The following is a 27,275-nucleotide window of genomic DNA, read 5'->3' on the forward strand; positions in this document are numbered from 1 at the left end:
CGACTATCTCTAAAAATTAACGTTGTAGCCCATCCGGGGTACAACATCTCTAAACATTGTGAATTCGAGCATAGCTAACATTACTACCAATAATCACCTTCGAACGAGAAGTCTTTGTATAACCACGATCGAACCTTGCCCGTTCTCGACGGGCTCGTTTGATCGTACTATTATATTCTATAATAACTTTTTCACTGGCAAATATGAATGAAGGATCAAAATTAATTAAATGCAATCCATTCAAAAAATTGTTATTCAGGAAGACAACATAAATCTGACTGCAATCAAATATGGAATTACCTATATATCTATAATAGCATTTTGCAAATTTAATTTCTGCTTTTTATGAACGTAATAAATACATGCACTTCGAAAGTGCACACATTATCAGTAACTTATAATGATTGTGATATTTATGATTGTGAAAATAAAAAATTATGATATTTTAAATAATGATACGCTATACTTAACAATTTTTTCTTGTTTTTCTTGTTTGTTCTTTTCCCTTTTTTATTGTTTGTTTGGGAATAGAATAATTCAAGTCAAATTTCCGCTATTCTTTTATATTTGTTTCGTCAATTATATGTTCTGAGCCAAGTATACATCACACGTACATTGGCCGCACATGATAAATACATGTTCTGTGGAATCCGCGACGCAGCTCATCTGTACGATCTACGAAATTAGGACCAATGAACATTGTCCGTCGCGCACTATGCAAGTTCACTTCTCGCTCTCGATCGATACGGATCTTTAGACATAATTTGATAGTGTTCTCGATTCTGTCTATCATCGCTTTTACCGCTTTCTCGTATTCTGATCAGATTCGTTATCACTGCCGCATTTGCCGTGAGAAGTGGAATGGCTTCAAGTAAACATGTACACAAAGGTCAACCAAAAAACCATTACTTAAAGCGAGCTATCACGTAGGAAGATTTCCATTGTTGTCGCGTTTTCGAAGATTTCCGTTGATTTCGCGAAAAAATTTCCGTTGTGTCGTGCGCGAACCGTACTGTACTTCGATAGCTGAAACTAGCGACAGCCATACCGCTCTTCTCGATCGCTGATTGTATACATAATGAATAAATCATATTATATAACTTATTACAAAATTGTTCAACATCCGATCTTCCCGCCTTGGTACACGATCCTTCATATAAGGTTGAATTAGCCAACCCACATTCTGATCCTTCAAGCGGATACAGCGGATGGCCAAAAAGAAGAAACTTGTTATTCGATTTTCGAACGTTCCAAACAATATTATCGCTCCTTTTCACCATGCCTTCTATCGAAGAGCTTCTGACTGTGCAAAATCAACTGTTCAATTGTAAGTGGCACCCGTTTGACCATGTTAATATTGACCACAGTCCCAATTAATCACGTTGCGATCATGTTGCAATTGACCACGTTGCGGTTGATTACGTTAATATTGACCACGTTGCAATTGACTACCATTTTGATAGATCACAGTCCCGTTTGGCCACAATCCTGTTTGATCACCGTCCCGATTGGCCATTTTGAAATTGATCATGTTTTATGTACTATTTTTATCACAGCGATTAATAGTAATCACATCTAAGTAATCTTCACGATCAAACCAATAGCGAGTCAAGCTTTCAAAAATCTTGGTCGTCCTATCGAACGTTGGGATGATTTTTTTTTTCATAGTACAAAAATTTGATAAGTCTTCTCGCAAGGCTTGCGAATTCAAGTTAGGTGATACCGTGGAATATCCAAACTATAATGAGCTTGTCAATTTCTCGATTCTCGCATTCGCGCATTAGATGCGATATCACCGATTAATTCAAGGAATAAATTGTCTGATGCTTTGAAAAGAAAGATTTTTGCTTCACATTCCGCGTCTATGCTATCGCTCTCGTGCCCGCTCTGTAAGTCGAATCATCTACTATACCATCTATTATATCATTTTACGTTTTTAAAGCAAATTCCATCCCAACGTTTCAATTTCAAACGAACCAAACACTGTCTGAATTGTCTCAGTACAAAACATTTCGTAAAAGATTATTCGAGTTCTCGCGCATGTCGGCAATGTAGCAAACGACATAACACATTATTACATTTTGAGGCTACCGTTAGACCTGTCGCGTCAGAGAAAGTATCCGTGTTTCCGTCGATATCTGTTAATATGAGAAATTCTAGCGAAGTCACATCACATTTAATGTCAAAGACTGTCGTGCCAAACTCCAAAATTTTACTCGCAACCGCTCACATTCGTGTAAATTCTCGTTCCGGAACGTTTTGTTACCGTACGCCTCGATCAGGATTCTATTTCGACTCTGATTACCGAATCTCTCGCTCAGTTTGCGCCTTGCGAAATCTAAGCGCCCTTTTTGCCGTTTTTGTTATCGGCGAGACCCAATCCATTGTACGTCATGCGGTACAAGTTACAATCACTTCCGCGTCGCACGATAATCCTACCTACTCAACGACTTCGCTTATTCTCCGTTCGTTAACAAAATATACTCCCAGTTGAGTTCATACCGCGCCTATCTGAAAGCACGTGGCCGAACTCAAATTAGCGACACAGTATATACAGTAGCGCAACTTTCCATCGGTATCTTCGATGTCTGCATATGTCAAAATGAACTGTGCATGCGTGAGCGAGGTACCAATGAGAGCATGATATTTTGTATTATTTCCTCTTTTTATTATACTTCATTTCTCTTTCTAACTTGCCATATACATAGTGTTTAGAATAGAAATGTATATAGGCGCATGAAATTTATTTCTTGGTATTTATTGCATTATATATTCTTCAATTAAATATACGTACAGAAATAAAGTACAGATAAATTTTAGCAATTTGTATTGCTGTATTATATTATATGTTATATTATATATATATATATATATATATATATATATATATTATATATGTAAATATATATTATATTGGGTTGTCGGAAAAGTCATGACGTATTTTTTTTATGTTTTTCAAAGATCATTTATTTATTTAAAGAACAAAGATCAATCAATGATGTATTGCCCGTTTTGTTCAATAACCTTTGGCATCTTTCTGTGAGTTTTATAATTCCTCGTTCATAGAAGGACCTATCTTTATCGGCGAAAAACTGAACAAGGTGCTGATTTACAGCCTCATCTGAATTAAACGTTATACCATGCAAGGAGTTTTGAAGAGAGCGAAACAAGTGGAATTCTGACGGCGCAAGATCAGGCGAGTATGGTGGATGTCCGTCTCATTCAACCCATTCAAGCTTCAATAATTTTTGGCGGGTGGTCAAACTTGTGTGTGGTCTCGCGTTGTCGTGATGGAACACAATTCCTTTACAATTAACTCTGAACGTTTCTGGATTCGTTCAAACTAGCCAATTGTCGATAGTACACATTTGAATTGTTTGATTTCTTGGTAGGAGCTCGAAAAACACGATACCTTTAAAATTCCACTACACTGAGAGTATAACTTTCCTCTGATGAATGTTTGCTTTTGATGTCGTTTGAGGCAAATCACATCGGGACCAAAACCGTTTGCGCACCATTGTTGTAACAACTTCACAACATTGTTGCAACTCCACTTCTTATTATTAGTTATCAGTCGCTTCAAAAAAGGATCGTTTTCCTCACGTTTAATGAGCATATCGCAGATGTTTATACGCGCCGTCAAATGAACTTCTTTGAGTTCATGAGAAACTCAAATATCGAGCTTGCTTACGTATCCCAGCTTCTTCAGGTGCTCGTGAACGCTTGAATGATGGATGTTCAATGTTTCTGCAATCTCTCGTGCCGTGTAACGTGGGTTTGATCAATTTATTTTATCCTTTATTTTGTCGTCATCAACCTCGATGGGCCTTCCTGACCGAGGAGCGTTGAGATCAAAATCATCAGCACGGAATTTTGTGAACCGTTGGCACTGATGTTCTTGTAGAGCATTGTCATCGTAAACTTTACGCAAGCTCGGCGCATTCTTCCCTTTACGGGTAGAAGTAAAACAGTAATATATGTCTAAATATGCATAGTTGCATCTAAAATGCATAGTTTGGTCTTCCATCTTCAACTTGTTATAAAATCTCCAAAACTCAACCAAATCGCTCAATTTTTTTTTAGAATGAAGCTAGAACTGTCAGTGTTAAATGACATAGCAATAATATAAATGCGAATGACTCTACTTTTAAAAATGAACTAGCCATTTGTTAGAAAAATGTGTCATGACTTTTCCGACAACCCAATATATTATGCAATTGCATTAAGAAGATGAATTTATACGTATTCCTATTTATTATATTATTCATAACTTTTATACGTAAAATTAACAGCTTATTATAATATTGTCAATATAAAATAAAGTAATCATATAATATAATAATTTTCATTCTGATATTATCAATTCTGCTTATATTATTAACTCTGCAATTCATTCATATCATTATTAATAATTTTATATTTTTCAATGTATATGCTGTACATCAACAATAATGAGCGGTAACCAAGCGACGTTGGAGACGGGCGATCGTGAACGAGAAAGTATGACAGTATCTTTATCCTTGTTTTGCAGCGTATCGAGTGCGAGAAAGTCAGTATGATAATATTGTAATAATACACCCTCCCAGCATCGTCCGGTCTAGCTTCGACCCACCGGACGAACGGACGATCGTCTACCCGTCAATCAAAAGTTCATAAGTGCCGATAAACTCTTTAATATTTTCGCGTAATTAATTATGGTCTACGGACCATACGTGGAATCTGCGCTACTCAATGGGGCGCGGCGGAAATACCATAGTGCACCCGAAAGAATTGTACCTTCATCATAAAAATTTCTGTTTGCACTCTTCGAATTCTTTAATGATGTGTTTAAAAGTTTTATCAAAAAATGATTTATAACTCATTCCATATAGCACATTAACATTGAATCAACGTTTTAGAAACGTTGAGTTGTAATTATGTTGATGTTGAATCAATATTGATCAACATTAAATCAATATTGCACAAACTTTGTTGCAATGTAAAAATGTCCGCGAATGTTGATTTATACGTGTAAAGTCTACACAATCTAACATTGATTCAAAATTGTTTCATCATCGTTAAATCTATGTTGATGAAACATTGATATTATATTGATATGTATATTTTCAATTTTTGCACCACTCTTCCACGATTTTAAGTATATTTCACTTTTATAATACAATTTTAAATTGCCTACTATTACTAATTTATAAATATAATTATGATTTAATATAGCAAAATAAAACATAATTTAGTACAAATGAGAAAAATAAGGAGCATATAAGCTGAGTTCAATCTTCTAACTTAAAAAATTTTTATTTATTAAAGTAACAACATTAAACATTTCGACCCATAAGTTATCTTCAGTGACATTTGAGGGAAAATATAGAATGTATAAATCTTAAAACAAATTTGTGTTACATACTTAAAATTAGATATTGTTATTGGACTTACATAGAAACAATCAAAAAGGTAAATAAAAAAGTCTCTTAGTATTCTTTAGTATTCTTAGTGTTTAAATTATATAAAAACCAATTAAAGTACAAATCATATTAAATCATATAAACCGTCAAAACGTATTAAAATTAGTCAGATAAAAAAATAAAAAATAAATAAATTAAATAAATTATATAAATAAAAAATAAAAATTATTAATATTGAATTATATATAAAATTATAAAATCATTATTGTTGTTGTATTCGTAGTTTGCTTTATTGAAATATACTTTTACTTACTAACCACAATAAATCGTATTAGACTCCGCTATTCGTTTTCGCATCGCCTTCCACTACTCTCTTTGTTAGGCGCACACACGTCAGAGAGAGACAAGCTGCCACGCTTACCAACAAGCTTACCCCAACCCAAAAAAAAACGCTCGTGCGTGCGCACAGTACATTAAACAAAAAAAATCAAAATAAAGTAAACCAAATCGCATCGAAATGAACCAAACAATTATGTCCATAAAAATGAGTGAATAAATCCATGAGCGAAAAGTCGACTAGTCTGTATCAAATAGTAATCTGTTGTCAGAAAGACGTGTAAAACAAACCGATACAGGATTGAAGGAAAGAGGCAGGAAAGGGAATAGGAGAAGGAGAAAGAAAAAAAATGTGTGTAGTGGAGACAGAACAGTAGGAAGAGGAGAAAAGAAGGAGTTAAATCGAGGATAACTAGTTAAGAAAGGGCAGATAATTGTCAGGCAAAAGATCCGTGTCGCTCGGTTTATTGAGGCCATATAATTGTTTTTGATGTAAATAAAATTACAATGAATTTAATAAATAGGCGACTTTTCTTGTTCGATTTAAAAAAAAATTTTAATGAATATGTATGTACATACATATACGAGGGTAGTCTAAAAAGTTTTGACACGAAGATGACGTTACTCAAAACCATTCTATTAGGTGTACAAAAAAGTTCTGAACTTTTTTTTTTGTAAAATTCAATCTTTATTCAAAAACAAATATTAATCAGCGAAATATTCTCCGTTTTCATCAACGACCTTTTGCCATTTTTCGGTTAGCTTGCAAATTCCTTGACGATAGAAGCTCACCGGCTTCGAAGCGATAAAATCATCAATGCATTTTCGTATCTCTTCAAATTTCACGAAATGTGTATCAGCCAAATAATGCTGCAGCGATCGGAATAGGTAGTAATAATCGGAAGGCGCCATGTCTGGGCTATACGCCGCGTGCGGGAGAAGTTCCCAGCCTAACGCAAAGATATGGTCCTGAGTCGCTTTCGCAACATGTGGTCGAGCATTGTCATGAAGCAAAATCACTTTACGACGTCTTTGGCCAGTAAATGGCCTCTTTTCTTCTAATGCATCGCTCAAATTGGTCAATTGTTGTTGGTAGCGGTCTGCCGTGATCGTTTTACCCGGTTGTAACAACTCGTAATACAACACACCTTTCCAATCCTACCAGATACAGAGCAAAACCTTCTTGGCGTGGATATTAGACGTTGGCGTCGATGTCGAAGATTGACAGGGTCAACCCATGATTTTCTATGTTTAGGGTTATCATAAAGAATCCACTTTTCGTCTGTAATTATTTTGTGCAGAAAATCTTTTTTCCGAAACTTTAAAAGCAAAGTGAGTGCAGTGTCATGCCGACGATTTTTGTTGTCTTCGGACAATTCATGCGGAACTCATCTGCCTTCCTTCTGAACCTTTCCAATCGTATGTAAACGTACGGAAATGGTTTGCTGCGTAACGCCAAGCTGTTCTGCAAGCTTCTTTTCAGTTTGCGCAGAGTTTATATCCAGCAGTGCTTGCAATTCGTCCGTTTCAATCTTTTGAGGGCGTCCAGCACGCGGTTCATCTTCAAGACTGAAATCTCCTTGACAAAATTTTTTATACCATCTTTTACAGTATCTTTTGTAATATGACTTACAGCGTTCTCTCCATATGCAGCACAAATCATTGCACTGGCTTCAGCAGCATTTTTCTTCAAGTGAAACGCGAAGTGGATGGAAAATCGAATATGCTCTTTTGTTATTGCCATCGTGAACACTACTGATTTTTGAGGTTATGTGCATCAAACGCCAAATCGTATGGCATTTTAGAAGGCCAAATGTCAACGCTTTAAAACCGCAAAAGGGCGGGAAGATATATAAAATTTAAATTGTTATTTCAGTTGTATGAAATCTAAAGCTCAGAACTTTTTTGTACCTAATATATTCAATGTTGTAGCATTAACATTTTACAATCACTGTTGAAAAGCTAACACAGATTAGCTGTAAAAAAAATATCCGCACATTTATATGAAACATTGCAATGTCTCAGCAACATTTTTTCAATGTTATGAGCTGTCTAGGCATCCATTAATAGCAAAATCTATTTCTAAATTTTTTATTTTAGTTAAAAGATTTTCCATTACTTTATGATTATAACACATAACTTTGGATTTTTTCAATTAAAATAAAATAATCTGTTATTAAATTTTGATAAGGATTTAATTTTTCTTGAGCTCTCTTTAATCTTTTAGATCTTTGATATTATATACTTTTCCATTTATCACATTGACTGACATCTATCTTAATATCTAAAGCAAGTAGAAATATTGTGTGGCAGCACACAGCGAACCGCCACAAGCGCGATTATGAAACGCATACCCGTTATAGGCGCCACAGTACGCAGCGCCGCCGCTAGATGGCGCATAAGTCAAGTACTTTCTCATGGACAAGAATAGGCCACGCGAAATATATTGAGGACGCGAAATCAAGCATGCTTCTCCACCTTCATAGCGAGCTCACTTCTGGAGAAGACATAAAGAGAGTTTTTTTGGGCCTCTATACCAAAAGGCTACTTTCAATGTCAAGTTGTTGTAACCTTCCGTAGTAGAGTTTTTACTCTGCCGCGGAAACATCGAAATACGGTCTCTACTCACGATCGCGACGAAGGTGTTTCTCTGCTCCCGTGGAGACTCATCAAGTTTCTACGCACAACGAAGACGTTAGCAAAGCAGACGAGCTTATGGCTGTGTACGGAATATTTCCGTAAACCATCCGTTGACGCAGTCACGCAGACAAGTCCAAGGTTCCTGCTACCAACTCGGTTCCCAGCTCTGCCACGACCAACACCGATATCCGACGAGGATCCCCCTGGCATCCCGGACTTCTGGCCAACGCAAGAGGTGATGGATGAATGAGTGGACTAAGGTCTTAAGGAAATAACTCTTCGGAGACTCTCCTTAACCAAAGACATTAAATCAAAAACACTAAGAGATTTAAATTCACTGTAGATTGCAGAGTATTGAATAATCTCAATAAATTTATCAGGGCACATAAGGACAAAACCATCGGAACAACAATGTTATTTACAAAATATGTTATGTATGTAATTGCGACACTCCTTATGTGGGTTAAACAAGAAGACAGTTACGAACTATAATAGAATTGAAGAACACATATATAATGTTACACTTGTCAAAACAAACAACTCGGTTATTTCAGAACATATGTTGAATTTGAGATATACCTTTGATTAGAATAACGTTATAATTTTAGACGAAGAATCCAGTTTCTGTAAAAAAATTATCTCAGAGATGATCCATATTAAAAAAAAGAAAAATGATTTGAATTTAAATGATGATACTCGACAGTGCCTACTTTGATATTTTAAATGTTCTCGCTACATGAAATCAAAAAAGATCGAAAAATGTTTATTGCTTCCTACACAATACTGTAAAGTGTCGTGATCGATTAGTCGTAATCGTAATACACTGACGATTTGAACGAAATAAAAAGTTGTTTTTACAATTATACTTTAATTAACTAATTTTTCTGTATATCATTCTATCTGATTTTACGTAAGTTTTTATTAATTTTTTATTTTTATGACAACTCATTCAGAATATATATAGATTATATATATATATATATATATATATATATATATATATATATATATATACATATATATGTTTTCATTTATCGCTAATATAATTAATTCCTTTTACTATAGATTATCTTGTGACTTTGACAATTACGGCTATATACACTGGATCTCAATTTATGATTGCTTATCTACTATTTTGGACAATTTCGGTTTTTGCTCTTGACTCAGTTCGTTTCTTATCGTTTAATTAGGAATTAATTATGATATCCGTTTTCTCTCTGCTGACTGCACAATTTGTTACCATTTTAACTTTATTTATAATTTATTTCTTTATTGAATTTTATGTATATTGACATGTCCGATTTATTGACTTACTGACATGTTCAATTGTTATGTAATGGTTTCTTACAGATTTATTTTTATTAATTTTATTAAACTGATTTTTTTCTTTTATATGTCTCCGATTTTTGTCTACGACGAAGTATTTGCTTTTTTTATCATATTAATTTTATTGTTTTTTAATTTAAAGGCATTCATACATTACGTTATATTAATTTCGATCATAGATTATATCGTCAATAATTTTCTAACACTGAAGAAGATTATGTAAATTAAAACGTATATTATTTGGATAGAGCATGTTTTCTTAATTAAATAAATAATAATTAATTAAATATATTCATTGTTTATTTTATATCTTTCGATTGCTCGTTACTAACTTTTTTTACTTATATTATTGCTTGTATGAATTCATTCATTTTTAATTTTATTTTATATTTTCCATTTCTATTCTCAATTATTCTATAAAAATCAATTTAATTTAAAAATAACTTAAAAATTAAAATATTACAATGTTTTTATTTATCGAGATGTCACAAAAAGAACATTTCACTTGGTCATCAGAAATCAAATAAGAAATCACCAAATTTACATTCGTTTGACATGAATGTTACGTGGATTTTTTCCTCCAGTTTTTTTGGTTTTATTCGTCTTTTTAAACGTTACCGTTAACTCTAATACAATTTAATGTATTTTTGTTAATACATTAATGCACATTAATATATAGAATTAGTGAGATACTACTAAATTAATCAGATTAATCTTCCGATTAATCAGATTAATCAAATTATAATAATTCTGATTTTAATGTTTGATTTTATGTCTCATTATATACTCTATTTTTGTCAGTTTGTAAATAAACATATTTGGTTTATAAATAAACATATTTTTTTATTATTTTTTTTTATATAAAGGATACTTTTGAGTCATTTTTATCGCGTCGTTAAAGTTATTAGAATCTTTCCAAAGTATTAAACTATCATTTTATTAATCTCTATGTTTAGAAATATTTGATTTTGTATTGTACAGGAAGGGCTGCTACAACTTTTACAACGATACCACAGCATAAAATGGATATCCAGGCACTAGACAGCTCAGAGCTCCATAATGGTGATGGTAAGATTAAATCAGTCATAAAATTTATGATTATTTATTTATTTATTTTAAAACCTTCAAAATATTAGAATTTTTATTTTAGAAAAATGTATACTTAACATTGAATCATTGCTTGCAACCATCACCATTTTCCAATCAAGGGCCTTTAAAATTATATTTAATGAAACCTGTTTATTCATTTCATGCTTATTCACGAAAAACATCTAAAGCATATTTCAGAGAATTTATTTCTAGATCTCTAGCCTCATGTACAAATTGAAAAATTACGCAATCTTATATCTAATGTTCGAATAGTATATAATACTCAATTCTAATATTTATATAAAAGATTTGATATCAAAGAAGTGGTACCAAGTTATAGTTACATTGTCTCGTTCAATATACAATTGCTTTTAAAATATAAAACCCGTGATAAATATCAATTAAAAGCTTTTCCTTTCAATCCAAGTAATGACAGCTATTTTATTTTATTCTCTTTAAAAGTTATCAAATACTGGCGCCAATTATATCTTCTTAAAAAAATAAAACTTAATAAAAATAAAACTCAAGTATATATTTTTACATTTAAAAGTATTTCTATTTCAATCAAAAATATTACAAAATTACGTCATCTTATGTCTGATGTTTAATGATAATATATATAAAATATATCTTACTTAATAACTTACTCTAATAACATGTATCATTTGTATAAAAGATTTAATATCAAAAAAGTGGCGCCAAGTTATAGTTACATTATCTGGAAAGTTCAATCTTTTTAAAAAAATAAAAATAAAATTCGACACATATCTTTCCAAAAACTTTTCTGTTTTAATTCAATATTATATTACAAAATTATATATTATATTACAAAATTACGTAATCTTATGCATAATGTTCAAATAATATGCAATGTAATACTCAATTCTAATAATAAGTATCATTTGTATAAAAGATTTGATATCAAAAAATGGCGCCAAGTTATAGTTATATTATCTTGAAATAAGATAAGATCTTCAATAAGATTTGAAGTCCGTATGATTAAAAATAAAAATTTTTTAAATTTTTTAATGGCGACAGAAAAGTTTTAAAAAAAGAGTTGCAGAATAGGTGCAAAGATATGCGGAAAGATTGTAGAAGAGTTGCGGAATGGTTGCAGAATAGTTGCGGAAATGTTGCGAAAGTGTTGTGGAAGAGGTGTAAAGATATGCGGAGAGTTTGTGGAATAGTTGCGGAATGATTGCGGAAAGATTGCGGAAGAGTTGCGGAAGAGTTGCAGAAGAGGTGCAAAGATATGCAGAAAGATTGTGGAATGAGAAGAGTTGTGGAATGGTTGCGGAAAGGTTGTAAAAAAGGTGCTATGATATGCGGAAGGATTGTGGAAGAGTTGCGGAATGGTTGTAGAACAACTCTAAAGATGTGCGGAAAGATTGCGAAGATAAATTACGGGAGGTTGCGGAATGATTGCAGAAATATCCGGAAAAGTTGCGGAATGGATGCCGAGATATCCGAAGAGGTTGCAGGAAGAGAGGAAATATGCAGAATATCTATTTTATTATCTTAAAAATTATATTTGATGATCTTAGTTTTATAAAAAGAGGATAAGAAAGAGCGTGTGTCACGACGAGGCCCGATCACGAACCAATTGTAAAAATTCATAATTATTTTTGTGAAAAATATCATCTCAGCCAGAAATCGAACCTGGATCTCCCGCTTATCGGGTAGACATCTTATCCTTTCAACTACAGAGGCATGTGATGATATTTATCGCAAATAACGTTTAGAATAACACGTCAACAATTCAATGATACACACATATATACATACTACATATACATACATACATGTATATTCTCGAATCCCCACGACTGGTATTTCAGAGAGATGATGGTCCTATTCTCTCGATGCAGGTCGGATCGCAGCGGCGACACTCTCCAGAGAGACTGCGGAATTATATAACACGGTGAAATTACATTCATATCTCGCGCCGAGGACTTCATCGCCGTCGCTGCGTAGTGACGAAAATTGCAATACCATATGGAGGGTGACGACAATAATGATGATAATGACGACGTTTCTTAATAGTAAATTTATTAAGTATCGGACTTTGAATCGTAATATCTCCGCTCATACAACACGAAAAGAAAAACTAAAAACACTCATTATATAATTCAAACCTAAGCTATCGATTGCGCCTGTTCAGAAATTGATCAGTTCAGCCGTTATTGAGATCCGATAATCTTGATAGTCAGCAACTCGTCAACTCGCGTAAAGAGAAATGGCCGATCTCGCGCTCGCGAAACGCTAGCACTTGGCGACGAGTCAGTGTTTGTCGATAGCATGCATGCACAAATTTTTAGAACATTTATTACGGCAGTATATTTTTTTTATGATTATTATTTTACTTTTTCCGAAAATTTTCAATAATTACTCTTATTCAATTAAAACATTTGTTTTTAGTTATATATTTCTTATTGCTTTTCGCTTTAAAAAATTATTTAGGATAAAATCAATTAATCATTTGTTCTGCACTTTTTATATGTATGTATTTGTCATATGTATAACATATATGTATAACAATCATATTATATTCAGAAATAAACCAATTTTTTGCTAATTAATACATTAATGCAATTTTTTTTGTTTTAACATTAGTATTTTCAGGTATTTAATGAATCTATTATTTAATGAAAGTTAAAATGAGTAAAAGCTTATTAACATTATACCTTTCAGCGAAGAATTATTCTCGCACAATATTAACACTTCTATATATATACATATACTAATATCTATGAATTAATACATATATGCATTCCATTCAAATTCATAAATATACATATTTATAACCCGCTTCACTTACCATCGTTGTAAAACTCTTAATTATTAGACCCATTAATTTCAGAAAAACACTATTTAATATGACATATGATATGAACAAGAAAATAAAGACGATGATTTCTACTTACTAAATTAATAAAGAATCTTAAAAACAGATTCAAATAGATTCTTATAAAACTTTATCATAATCTATTGTTTTAATACAATTCAAACTGACATCGTTTTCTGTGGCATAGAAATATTATCTATAGGGTGTTTAATGTAACGATTCACACGATTTTTGAGATACTTCCGTTAAAGAAAAGAGTTAGAAAATGAATATTTATTTGTTTTACTATAAACTATATTTGCAATAAAAAAAATCAAAGAATTTTTTTATAAAGAATCACCTTAAATTTTTTAAAGAACACTGCGCAATTATTTTTCATAATATTGCAACGTGAATTCTTCATTATTAAAATGAACTTAATTAGTTCTAGTTGGGAATGTCACTTTTATTGATATTTTATTGATTTTAATCATTGATTTTAATAGATGGCGTTATTCGATACGCAGAACACTAAATACTTAATTATTTTTATTAATAAAGTGATACTCGGTGTTAAATATAATGTAAAAATTAAGACAAATGAGAATCAGCGCTGTTCACAGTGCACAATTAATACTCTTTATTACAAACTTTAATATATAATACAGACGTTTGGACTCAAGTTTGAGTCATCTTCAGTGAATATAAAAATATAAAAATAAAGATAAGATTCTGTGTTCATCTGATAAGCTCATCAATGATAAAATCGTTAATTAATAATTATTATAATCGTACATATATATGCCATCTTTAAAGGAAACGAGACAATGGCCCTTAAGAGCTGTCAATTATCAGATGAACACAGTTCACACTAAACCAGAGAAAGCACGTGCAGTAGTATAGCACAGTTCGCACCGAGTAACACATCGCACAGCGCGTCCGGACGCCTTGAGCCCCAGGCAGTAACTGAGCGCAATGACTTTTAAATTTAACAACTTGCAATCAAAATAAAATCGAGGTTATAGCTTACTCAAGACAAAAACGTAAATGCGTGTCATGTAATAATTCAGTAATATGTAATAATTCAGTATCAGACTGTAACGGAATTTAGGCTATTATTTTGTTTTTTAATAAAAAGCATCTCTGAAATCAGTCGTTTCTGTAAATTTCATTCACAGTCTAATACTTTCACATCGTTCATATCCCCCCTCTCTTCATACTTTAAGAGATAAGTGATTTCTTAACGTCCATTTCTTGATGTCCACTGCCTACATTCCTCAAGAAGTCCAGTGTTTGCTTCAACTTGGCGAAAATTTCGCCTTACCTTTATACAATTTAGAAAAAAACCATCACTGAATTCATTAAGAACATTGGAAACAATTTCCAGAAGCTTCCTACTGAGGCACACTTGAACTTGTGGAACAGGCTAATATCCATCATCAATAATCTTTCAACACTCTCTCTCTCCCCCCATAAATAGCATTAACATCACTATCACATTTACTAAAATCCACGCAACAATTTCTACACACCTATCCTAACATCATCTTCACCCAAACAGATAAAGGTAATTTACATTTCATATTAAGGTAATTCATTCATATTAAGGTAATTCGCATTGAATAAAGACAGTTATCTTACGAAAATGAAAGATATGTTACAAGATACTAAAACTTATAGTGTAATCACAAAAGATCCTACTAGGACTATCACTAACAAGTGCGAGATATTCTCAAAACCTGGAAGAACTCTAACTATATATCGGAGACACTGTACAAACTTCTTTCTTGTACCCAAATTCTCTCCAGGGTTTATGAGCTTCCTAAAATATACAAGCCTCCTGGATGCCTCCTTTGAATAATTGTTCCGTCAATTGATAGTCCATTATATAATCTGGCATTTTTCTTGAACAAACTCCTATCAAGAAGTATCCCAAAACTTTCAATTTATATAAAAAACAGTTTTAAACTCGCTAACAAGTTATCTAACATACATTTGACTGATGATCACATATTTGTTTTCTTCGATGTGATTTCCTTGTTCACTAATGTTAATAGTATGTGGGCTGTTATGGGGCATCAAAACAAACCTCCACCACTTTCCCACTGGTGCCAGGGGCGTGGCCTCCGGCTGTCAAGATAGGGTCTCCACGTGGAAATGGAGCGTTCTGATTGGCTGAGGGGCGTGGCCGGAGATAATTAGGTAATTAGTGGTGCGTTCTGATTGGATTCTCCCATAGTTGCCCGGCGTGTGATTGGATGCTTCCAAAGCTGGTGTGAGTTTGGTTGTCGAAATGCTAGACGAAAAGATAGAGGGAGGGGGTGAAAGTGTCTGTGGCCGTTCGGGGTCCGACAAAATGGCGTGTGCAAAGATGGCGGACACCTGAGGAGAATTTGTTCTGGGGTCTGATCGGGGGGTGATAAAATGGCGACAAGAAGGATGACGGGGTATTGAAAGGGGATACCTGACCAGCGGAGAATGCGGTTTTTATTGTACAGTAAACAGGATGAGGCGAAGAAAGGAAATTGATTCTTTGTATATGAGGCGAGTAAATCGAATTTTTCTCAAGAGGATTCTCGAGGCCTAAGCTATAACTAGTGAAACCATTAAAAATTTGTTCCGGGGCTGATTGGGATCTGATAAAATGACGACTATGAAGATGATAGACGTCTGAAGGAATATACTGACTAGAATGGAATGTGAACTTTATGGTATGATATGGTATGGATGACTTTATGGCTTGGATCGAAGGAAGGAAATTGATTCTTTGCATTGCTCCGAGGTCGCTCGTGGACTCCGGCAAAATGGCGCCAGCGATAAGAAGGACGACGAATGTCTGAAGGGAATATGCTTGTCCTGGCGAGAAGGGAATGCGAATTTATGGTATGATACACAACTTAGATCGAAGGAAACTGATTCTCTGTATATATGAGATACAAATCACGTTTTTTCTTAAGCCGGAAGGTTTTTCCAGACCCAATAGCTAATGAAATTATTAAAACTTGTTCCGGGGCCCCTCGTCTGATAAAATGGCGCCAACGATAAGAAGGATGATGAACGTCTGAAGAGAATATGCTCGACCTCGGCGCTAATGGAAAAAGATTTTTTGCGGTACGATACGCAGAACGTCCCGAAAATAGAAATTTGTTACTTTGTATATATGGGGATTTGTTACTTTGTATATATGGGATGTAAATCAAGTTTTTCTTAAGACGAAAGGTTTCTCGACGCCTAATAGCTAGCGAAACTTAAAAATTTGTTTCGCTCAGGATTCGATAAAACGATATCTGCAACAAGAAAGATGAGGGGAGTCTGAAGGGAATATACTTGACCTGACGAGAATAGAATGCGATAGGAAAACAAGAACGAACAGGTTCGCACTAAATGTTTTTCTAACGAACTCGGAATTATATGAAGCTCTTATTCTATAACAAACGCAATGTTTGAAAAATTTTTTAGATATTTCTAGCTCGAAGTAACGTAGCGCGTTAATTTTTAGGTTGAAGTGAAAAGAAAATAAGAGGGGCAAAGACTGAAATTTAAGTTACAAAATGATTAAGTTTATTGTTATATCATTGTACATATTATATCAATTCATAAATAAAAGTTACAAATTACGATTTGAGAAAATAATACGAAGAATTTCATTAAATCTGAGAGAAGTTAATTCCACAAATATTATATCGAAATACGAGAGTAGTCTAAAAAGTTTTGAGCCTTAACATGACGTTACTCGTCAAAACCATTCTAGTACTACAATAATATATGCTTTGAAAGACTTTTGTGAAAATTTCAGCCATTTTGGACGCTCAGTTGTTGTTTGACAGTCGTTTGTGTCAGTCGATGTCAGTGTTTTTGTAAAAATGGAAAAAATTGAATATCGTGCCGTGATTAAATTCTTACATTTGAAAGGCAATACGCCTGCGCAAATTAAAATCGAGTTGGACGCTGTTTACGGGGACTCTGCCCCATCATTTGCCACCGTAAAAAATGGGCAGCTGAATTTAAACGTGGTCGTACCAGCTTGACTGATGATGACCAAAAACTGCGACCACCACTGATAACATCAAAAATGTTCTAAATGATACTGGACGACCATCGAATCAAGGTTAGAGAGATAGCAGAGGCTATGGGCATATCGAAAGAACGCGTTTATCATATATTGACTGAAGAATTTGGATATGCGCAAGCTATCCACACGTTGGGTGCCGCGCTTGCTCATTTTGAACCAAAAACGAATTCGAATGAACATTTTCAAGGCTCTGTTGGAGCGGTTCAAGCGAAACAAGTCAGATTTTTTGCGTCGATTCATAACTGTAGGAATTTGGATCCACCACTACACTCCAGAGACAAAAGAACAGTCAAAACAGTGGACTGCAAAGGGTGAACCTGCTCCGAAAAAGGTGAAGACGATTCCATCAGCTGGGAAGGTAATGGCGACTGTTTTTTGGGATAGTCACGGAATTGTGTGTATCGACTATCTTGAAAAAGATAAAACAATAACGGGAGCGTATTACACATCATTACTTGATAAGCTGAAAGCAGAAATTGCAAAAAAACGGCCGCATTTGAAGAAGAAGAAAGTGCTGTTTCATCAACGCACCTGCTCACACTTCGGCGGTCGCCATGGCCAAAATTCACGAACTGCACTTCGACTTGGTTGACCACCCACTATATTCACCAGATCTGGCCTCCAGCGACTTTTTCCTGTTTCCTAAGCTTAAAGTTTCTCTTGGAGGACAGAAATTTTCATCGAACGAGGAGGTCATCGCATACGTAAACGCCTATTTTGCGGAACAAGACGCCAATTACTATTTGGAAGGATTACTATTTAAAGAGGTTAGAGTATCGATGGGAAAAGTATATCGACTTAAAAAGAGATTATGTTGAAAAATAAAATTATATTTGACCGAAAAAATATAATACTTGTTTCTATGTTAGGCTCAAAACTTTTCAGACTACCTTCTTACATATCCAAAAATGTTAAATCGTTTATTTGCCTACGTACATTGCGCGCGATTTCGTGATAATTTCCTTTGAAACTAAGTTTTACAATATCACTATCTATGTAACTTTTTGGAAGGTTTAATTCTATTTCTTTTATAAGATATTGCGTACATTTATTAACATTATCGGTCACATTTTGTAAATGTTTTAAGTGTGCGTCGACACATTTCACAATATTTTCCAATCCGTGAAAAGTACTCTTCTGCATTACAATTGCGATAGTAGGTTTTACGCTTCTTCGTCGGTAGCTGCGAATCCGTCGTTCCTCGAATGTTGAATTTCGATATTTTCCATAGTGATCTCTTCATTTTCTTTATACGCCAGTAATATGGACCGTGACCCATAAGAGGAGGTAAAGTTGATCGCAACATTTTTGACAATGATAGGATCCGGTCTCGATTTATTGTTAGCGTTTAAATATTCATCGATAAGCCCCATGTTGTTTAGGAATTGTTGCCAGGAATCAGCGTCGAAATAAATTCCTTCTGCATAATTACCGGTTAATTTAATCATTGGTACGAAAAACTCCTTCGTTTGTCGTTTGCAATCCAACGTGTAGTTTTTTCATGTGAGAGATGTTGAGTCCATATGTTGTCGAGAGCACCATATGGAACTTGTCGTTTCATTCCTCGTTACAATTTCCTTTCGGAATATCATAGATGTACTTGCGCCTCTCGGAATCGGGGGCATTGTTCGGTTCCGGAGTATTACGCTTCTCGGTATCGGGAACAGCTTTTCGGCTCGTCATTGTTCCTGTTTTCTTCTCAAATGTAATTAATAATCACAAGTCGAAATGAGAAACTACTTCAGATTTACGAAGTTGAAACCTCGAAGGATGACACTCGAATGAACCGAGGGCTGACGAATTCGTCGAGCTCGTTGACTTATCTACTAAGAAAAAAGAACTGCGCGCGCAGATGGGCAAATGAAAAATTATAAAATTTAAAATATTTTTTAAATTATAAAATTTAAAATATTTTTTAAATTATAAAATTTAAAATATTTTTTAAATTATAAAATTTAAAATATTTTTTAAATTATAAAATTTAAAATATTTTTTAAATTATAAAATTTAAAATATTTTTTAAATTATAAAATTTAAAATATTTTTTAAATTATAAAATTTAAAATATTTTTTAAATTAAAAAATTTTAAAAGATTTTAAAATTTAAAATTTTTTATTAAAAATTTTAAATTGTAAAATTATTAAATCTTTTAAACTTTAGATTTTCTAGACTTTTAAAACTTCTTCGCAAAATATTTTTTTTAATAAACCTAGAAACTACAAAATAAAAAAGAAGGGAGTTAGAGATGTTTTTTGAGTGGCGAACTTTTCTTTTAGCTATGTTTTAGCTATGAGAGAATAGAAAAGGTGTAACCTGTATTAAGGAGAATTTTGGCCTGTCCATGGCGCTGCATTTTTTTGCGTGTCACCCTCTTTTCGGAGTGTGCGGGTAAGATTTTCAAAGTATAAATACCGAGATTATACTTTCTCGGGGTGACTTGGCCGGTTTTTACATTATTGCGCCGATTCGTTCGCTGTCTTAATTCTAAAATAGTGAAGGAGTGAAAAAATGGCACTCTGTGAACATTAAGAAGATTTTTTTATCGTGTGCGCGAATATCAACCCGACGATAAACGCGAGTGCTTATATTTCATTTATTAACAAATGAAGAAGAAACAAATTACATCACATTTGCAAAATTCGTACCGGAGTGCTCGAAAACCCTATTGAGCATTATGTTCAGATTATGGATTATTTTGTGGACAAAAGACTTTTCAATATTGTAAAAGAATATATAATCGGTGCAATGGCTGGTGTGGGGAAGGATGATGCTGGCGGACATATCGCTTATTTTACAAGGTGCACCGGAGGAGGTAAATATTTATTTTAAAGTAATTAAAATTAGAATATGTAGGTATAAAAAATTCTAAATTTAAATATTTTTTAAGCGAGAGATAACATCGCGGTTGTACATCTGTACCAATTACGAAGATTGAGACGCCCCGCCGAAGACGAGGCGGAAGGAGTAAACGAGCGTGAGTAAAATAATAGAAAATTGATATAATTGAAAATCTAGATTTCTAAATTTTCAGATTTTTAAATTAAAATATCGAATTTTTAGGACGAGTGCGAATGCGGATAGACGTGCAACCTGAGGAGGAGGATATCCCAACGGTTGATTTAGTTTAAGGTAAGAAAATAGCAAATATTGCTTTCAAAATTATCTCTGAATATCGAATTCAATTAATAAAAGCTTAATTTTGTTTCAGATGCGGAAGAAAATATCTATGAGGAGTCGACTCTGAGCGAAGCCAACACCGAAATTTACACATCGTGTGAGTAATTATTTAAAATAATAAAAGTTATAAAACTCGTATTAGCTAATTCTTGAAAAAAAAGATAATAATAATAACAATAATAATAACGATATTTCTTTTTTAGTACAAGCAAACGATCTGGATGAATCCGAATATGGGAAAGAAGAAAATGAGGAGGAAAACGAAGAAGAACAAGAAGATGTAGATGAAGAAAGAGAAAAAGTTGACGAAGAAAAACAAGAAGATAGAGAAGGAGAAGAAGATGACGATGACGAAGAAGAAGCCGATGGCGAGGCTGAAGAAAATGAAAACAGGAGAAGAGCCTTTGAGCAAATGTGGGATGAGCTTTTAGAAGAAGAGATCGAGGTTTTCCATCAGTGCGAAACACGGACGGGCTATTCTCCGAAAAATGATAAAGGTAAATTTAATATTATTTTTAAATTTTAAGATAATTTATTCTTCCCGATATTTATAATGATTAAATATTTTTTGCTAGATTAATACGCTCTATAAAAGCTCTGAGTTCTATAAGAGCTCTATAAAAGCGAAGAGGAAAGCTCAAGGTAAGAGATACCTTCGGTATGCTGGAATCTATTCGCTAACATAAAAATCGAGTATAATTAAAATATTTATCATTAATATTTTTTGTTTCCCATTTTCAGTACAAACAGGAGGAGGCATTTCACACGAAGAAGAACAAGAAGATCGTTATTTACACCGGCTTCAGAACTATTCGGATCTTCAACAGTATCACCAGCAGCAGCATCAACAACAGCAGCAGCAGCAGGAGCACCGACGAGGATGCCGCGGTAGCGACACAGTAAGTGAAAATTTCATTTATATTGAATTACGGGCGGAAAACTCTCGAAAGTTTCAAAAATTTGAAGTATTAGGTAGAGAAATGACATTCGCAATACGTCTTCTCTCTCGTGGAAGGTGTTAGTGATATCGTGAATTATTTAGAAAACGCGTTTCGCGAAATCCACACGTATGCGATACGTTTGAGCGGACTGAGCGATTACGTGGAGTTATTCTTTGATTCGACAAATTTATCGCATGGCCCGGCAGATCTTTCGTTTCGTTCGGCGCGAGACTTAACTTACGAGGACATATGGAAACTCGAGTTCGGTAGCGCAAAGTGCCGGGGGTTTCGATATCGCGATGGATTTCACCATACGCGTTTTTAACGTAGCAGTACCTTTGGGGCGAGGAGGATCAAATAAATTAACGCGAGAAAGTGTCGCGAAACGCTCGATTTTACAAATAAAAAATTCCGACAATCTGTACTTTCCTTGCTCCCTCGTAGCGGCAAGGATTTACTGCGAACGTGGTACTCTGCGCACAGGAGAGTTGCATGAGCGATAGGAATCCGTAAGATACGCAAGTTCTTCGTTACAGCGTGAGTTGACGATTGAGTTAACGAGGAGCGTGGGTATCGCGATCCCCGAGAAAGGTTGCGGATATAATGAAATCGAGCGTTTTTAATGGTTTCTCGCTGCGGAAAATATCGCTATAATAATTTATATTCGCTAAAATAATTTTAGTAGTTTTGGCCAAGGTGAAAAACTGAGGTACGACGGTCGCGCATTACTCGCCCCCCTCAGACGCGAACCTTCGTATACATTAAATATAATGTATTACGAGGATTCGCATCATTATCGCAACCCTATATTAAATTTAAGAGCTGCAGTCGGTTCGCGTGGCGGTTACTATGAAACGTGCAACAAGGGCTTTTGAAATGATAGGAGACATCGTTGCGCAAAAAAATGTCCTCGTTGTCGCGCCTTACCTCCGTGCAAAAATCATGATAGAGAAATAATTAGGTGCGAAGCGTATAACCGTAAGTTTTTCGGTAATTCTTGTTTCGAGCGTCATCGAGCGAAAAAATCATATAACGGGAAATCTCGCGCGAGTATATGTATTTCCGTTAAAATTAGCGATTGCGATTTATATGTGCAAACACGGTAGCATAAATGCGACACGGTCATTTGTAAAACATGTTCGTTACAGCCGTCGAATCATCTATGTTTCATGCGACCTCTTGCTCGTAAAGCTAGTGACCCTGGCGAAGGTACAAGTACCATGATAATGCGAGCAGAAAAAAAGGGGGGTGAAAATGAAAATGATAACGTTGCGATGAACGAACAAACAAACGATTGTGTCGCGTTTATATTTTATGATTTTGAAACGCGGCAAGACGAGACGATCGTAGGTACCGAAAACGTAAGAATCCACCGACTCTTTGCACAGCGCAACAAATTTGCGTAGCATGTGCAAACGAAGACGACATGACGGTGCGCTGCCGATGGTGGAATGCGCGAGTTCGTATTCCGTCTTGACCTCGTGAAACAATTTGTCGATTTCGCAATGCGAACGACAAAATGTTTCAAACAAATTATTTGTATCGCGCATAATGCGAAAGCATTCGACGGGCAATTTATCTTAAAATATTTAGTAGAAAATCCGAAGAGCACCCATAAACCGCGCGTTATTTTGAACGGAACAAAAATCGTCGTAATGACATACGAAGTTTATCGATTATCGAGCATTAATTATATGCCGATGCGTTTATCCGATTTACCGAAGGCCATCGGTCTGAGCGATACGTCGAATAAAGGCTGTTTCCCGCACTTATTTAATACTATCGATAATCAATCGTATATAGGATCAATTCCCAATGCTAGATATTATTCTCCCGATCACGATGTCGCCGGAAGAACGCGAAAAGTTTCACGTATGGCACGCGAAAATGGTTCGTGAAAATTATATTTTTGACTTTCAACGCGAAATTATCAGATATTGTTGAAACGACATAGATATCCTTCGACGAGCGTGCATGAGTTTTAGAAAAATATTTTTAGAATGTGGAAACGTGTGTCCGTTTGAGGAATGTACGACTATCGCTTCCACATGCATGAGAGTTTTTCGTAAAAACTTTTTGCGTAAGGAGGAAATAGGAATCATTCCGACGGGCGGTTACAGAAACGTTGACAGGCAATCGCACAAAGCTCTGCAGTGACTGGTATGGATGGAACGCAAACTCGGACATCCCATTATCCACGCGGGGCGAGGCAGCGAATATAAAGTCGATAACACGCCCGTTGATGAATATTACGAAACGGTTACGGAAAATGGGTCACGACGCTGGGTGCTACAATTTCACGGTTGTTTCTAGCATGGGTGCCCTTCATGTTTTAAAGTAAATCGCGATAGTACGCTTTCGTCTGCGAATCGCGGGGATACGATCGACGCGCGCTACGAACGGACGCTCGCGATGTCATGGCGCCTTCGTAAACGCGGTTACCACGTGATGGAGAAATGGGAGTGTTCCTTCAACCGAGAAATTTCGAATAATAGAGAAATGCAGAATTTTCTTAAGAATCATCCGTTAATAAAGAACACTCCTCTCGATTTCTCGCGAAGCGTTTTATGGTGGACGCACGGGAAATATTGTCACGGGATACGAAGTTTCAGGTACGGAAAAAATACGTTACGTCGATGTATGTCTTTCTCTGTTTTATCCTTTCGTATTGAAAACCGACATTTTCCCGATCGGGCATCCTAAAATTTACGTAGGGCAAGAGTGTTCTTCGTTAATTGGGGTAACCAAATTATAATTTCAACTCGGTCGAAGGTCTCGTGCAATGTAAAGTACTCCCACCACGTGATCTCTTTCATCCGGTATTACCGTATCGCATACAAGGTAAATTACTGTTTGCGTTATGTCGGAGTTGCTGCGAAACATTCTCACAAGTTGAGTATATTCATGAGAGCCCGGCGGATCGAGAATTCGAGGGTGAATTACGCAAAGCCGTCGAGAAGGGTTATTTCGTGACGCATGTGAGCGAGATTTGGGAATATGAAATCGCGCGATACGATAGCGATACTCGTCAAGGCGGACTGTTTGCCGAATATATTAATATCTTTTTGCAATTAAAACAAGAAGCGAGCGGTTAGCCGAGCGAATGCAGGGAAGACGCTGACCATGATGCTAAGGAGCGTTACCTTCGGGAATATGAGGAAACCGAGGGTATCACACTCGACAGGCGAAACATTGCACGCAATCCCGATTTACGTTCGGTCGCTAAGCTTTGTTTAAATTCATTTTGGGAAAAATTCGGCCAACGATCCAATTTGCGGAATATCGAAATTATAAAATCTCACCACCAATTTATGACTTTGCTTACGAGTCCTGAGCACTAGATAACCGGTATATTACCCGTAAATGACGAAGTAATATACGTTTCGTGGCGACTCCGAAAAGAGGCGGTGCATTTTCCGCTTACGAACGTTGTGATCGCGGCATACACAACGGCGCAAGCACGATTAAAATTGTACAGTTACTTAGAATTATTGGATAAACGGGTTTTATATTACGACACGGATTCGTGTATATATGTTAGTACCGGCGATCCGAATGAGTATGAACCGCACGGGGAATTTCTTGGGCGATATGACAGACGAGCTCGAGAGCTACGGCCGCGGTAGCTACATCGAATCGTTCGTTTCCGGTGGTCCATAATTCTACGCGTACATTGTTCATACTCCGTTAGGGTGCACACACGAAACATGTAAAATTAAGGGTATTACTTTAAATTCATCGAATAGCAGGTTAATGAATTTTAGCAGTATTAAGAATATGTTAATAGAAAAGGAAAGGACAAGACGAGACGAAGCTGGTCCATCGATAAATCTACATTTCAATGCAATTCGAGGCACAGCATTTCACGACGTTGTTACGCGAGATGAAACAAAGATATGCGCACCGGTTGCTGAAACGTAGATTTATTAATAACCATTATTCGGTCCCGTACATTATGCATTGGAATAAATTTTCTGGTCCTAATCTTTCTTAAATAATCGAGTTTTTCGCTCCTCAAAGTCAAAGATTGTAAGAAATTTTTGTAAAATATATTTTTCAGAGAACGAGATGTAAAAATAATGTAAATGTGTACATGTGCTAATATTAATTTATATCTTAAGTAAATATTGTACTTTTAAAATTAAGAAGTTTTATTTTTATAAAATTGATTTTTGATTTATTTTAAATAAATCTAGAAAAATTATATTTCTTAAAACATGTTTTTTCCCGTAACTCCTTTCCACCTTCCTTCCGCCATTTTTAAAAAATTAAGTATTTACATGCACAGAAAGGTTTGATTTCTTTAATTTCCTTCCCTCGCGTACTCTGTATTTTTTATAAAAACGATACCTTTTATAGAAAAGGTAAGAATATATATTGTTGCGGCCGTGCGGTATTCCGTTCGGCGCTGCTAAAAGATAATCAATATCAATCGATAAGAGTTTGAATAGAGGATCGGCCCTTGGCAACGCGTCGTTCTCCGACTGTTTTTCAGATTTGACGGCCAGATTCCGCGGTGGCCGGACGCGTTTCTGTACCGTTGGTTTAATAAAGAGTGAGTCTTTCCTAAAACAGTGTTCTTCCTTTCCGAGAGCGCTCCGCCGAGTATCGCGATCACGAGAAATAACGCCGCGAACGCGACAATTTTGGGGGCTCGTCCGGGATCGAATTTTTCGATTCGTGTGTGTGTGTGTGTGTGTGTGTGTGTGTGTGTTTGAAATAATGGCGGAACAACAATTTTGTGGTGTCAGAAGTGGGATGAAATTCATCAGAGAGTAAGAGAGAGATTAGAATCAAGGTCTTTGAAGATCAAGTGCCGCTATGATCGAAAGGCTAGGCCCGTTTTTGAGGAAGGACAGAAGGTTTGGTTATTTAATCCTCATCGTAAGAAGGGTAGGTCTCCCAAACTACAGAACGATTGGGAGGGGCCTTTTGAGATAATTAAGAAAATTAGTGATGTAGTTTTCTGTATTTCTCGTTCAGGTGGTCGGAAAAGCAAGGTTGTGTATGCCGACAGGTTAGCTCCGTATAGAGAAAGGGAAGAATTTTAAGTAGAGGTTTTCGGGGCCCGGTTTTCCAATTTCGACATTACTTTTATTTCTTGTTAATTGTTTTGAGTTACTGTGTTCTGTTTTATTTTTCTTTAAGCTTCCTTCCGTCGTGAGAAGCGTCGTGGGGAGATCCTCGAGCCTGAGCACCAAGCAAGATCTTCAAGCTCGTGCTTCAAACTGAAAAGAAGTCTGCCTCGCCCCCGGTTTTCCGAGTCGTGGTTTTTCCGGGGGACGATGGGCGAATGCCGAGGCAGGGGCTTAGTGTGTCTTTTAGAAAGACGAAAGGGTCCACGACGATTACCCCCACTTTGCCCGAAAAATAGAAGAGAGAAGTGCGCAAAGCTCAAGACGAAGAGTCAAGAGTGAAACGCGCGAGAATTTCAAGAACAAGATTCTTCTGAAGAGTAGAGAAGACT

At 35.4% G+C, this 27,275-nt stretch overlaps 2 protein-coding genes and 2 pseudogenes across 6 annotated transcripts in view; 3 read left to right on the plus strand and 1 right to left on the minus strand.

Moving 5' to 3' along the window:
• LOC105431144 (uncharacterized) overlaps window positions 1-27,275 on the plus strand; it is a 458,217-nt gene that overhangs the window by 266,922 nt on the left and 164,020 nt on the right. For 2 of the 3 annotated variants that reach the window (XM_089081292.1, XM_089081293.1), the window contains exon 6: window positions 10,686-10,772. In XM_089081292.1, coding sequence (XP_088937418.1) covers window positions 10,686-10,772 — 87 coding nt within the window. Of the gene's footprint in view, window positions 1-10,685; window positions 10,773-12,661; window positions 13,373-27,275 lie in introns of those variants that run through there. The other variant, XM_089081291.1, reaches the window with a different exon arrangement.
• LOC148935660 (uncharacterized) overlaps window positions 1-27,275 on the plus strand; it is a 147,998-nt pseudogene that overhangs the window by 62,695 nt on the left and 58,028 nt on the right. The gene's annotated exons all lie outside the window — the stretch shown is intronic.
• LOC148935663 (uncharacterized) lies at window positions 18,584-19,372 on the minus strand (annotated as a pseudogene).
• The window catches only part of LOC112552911 (uncharacterized), a 295,572-nt gene continuing 287,399 nt past the window's right edge, over window positions 19,103-27,275 (plus strand). For both annotated transcript variants that reach the window (XM_089081302.1, XM_089081303.1), the window contains exons 1-5: window positions 19,103-20,819; window positions 20,899-20,964; window positions 21,071-21,364; window positions 21,443-21,509; window positions 21,609-21,766. In XM_089081302.1, the coding sequence (XP_088937428.1) occupies window positions 21,356-21,364; window positions 21,443-21,509; window positions 21,609-21,766 (234 nt within the window). In that variant the 5' untranslated portion in view covers window positions 19,103-20,819; window positions 20,899-20,964; window positions 21,071-21,355. The remainder of the gene's footprint in view (window positions 20,820-20,898; window positions 20,965-21,070; window positions 21,365-21,442; window positions 21,510-21,608; window positions 21,767-27,275) is intronic.

The sequence above is a fragment of the Pogonomyrmex barbatus genome, unplaced genomic scaffold (assembly GCF_055798465.1).
Source record: "Pogonomyrmex barbatus isolate J1 unplaced genomic scaffold, ASM5579846v1 scaffold4, whole genome shotgun sequence".
Taxonomy (NCBI): Eukaryota; Metazoa; Arthropoda; class Insecta; order Hymenoptera; family Formicidae; genus Pogonomyrmex; species Pogonomyrmex barbatus.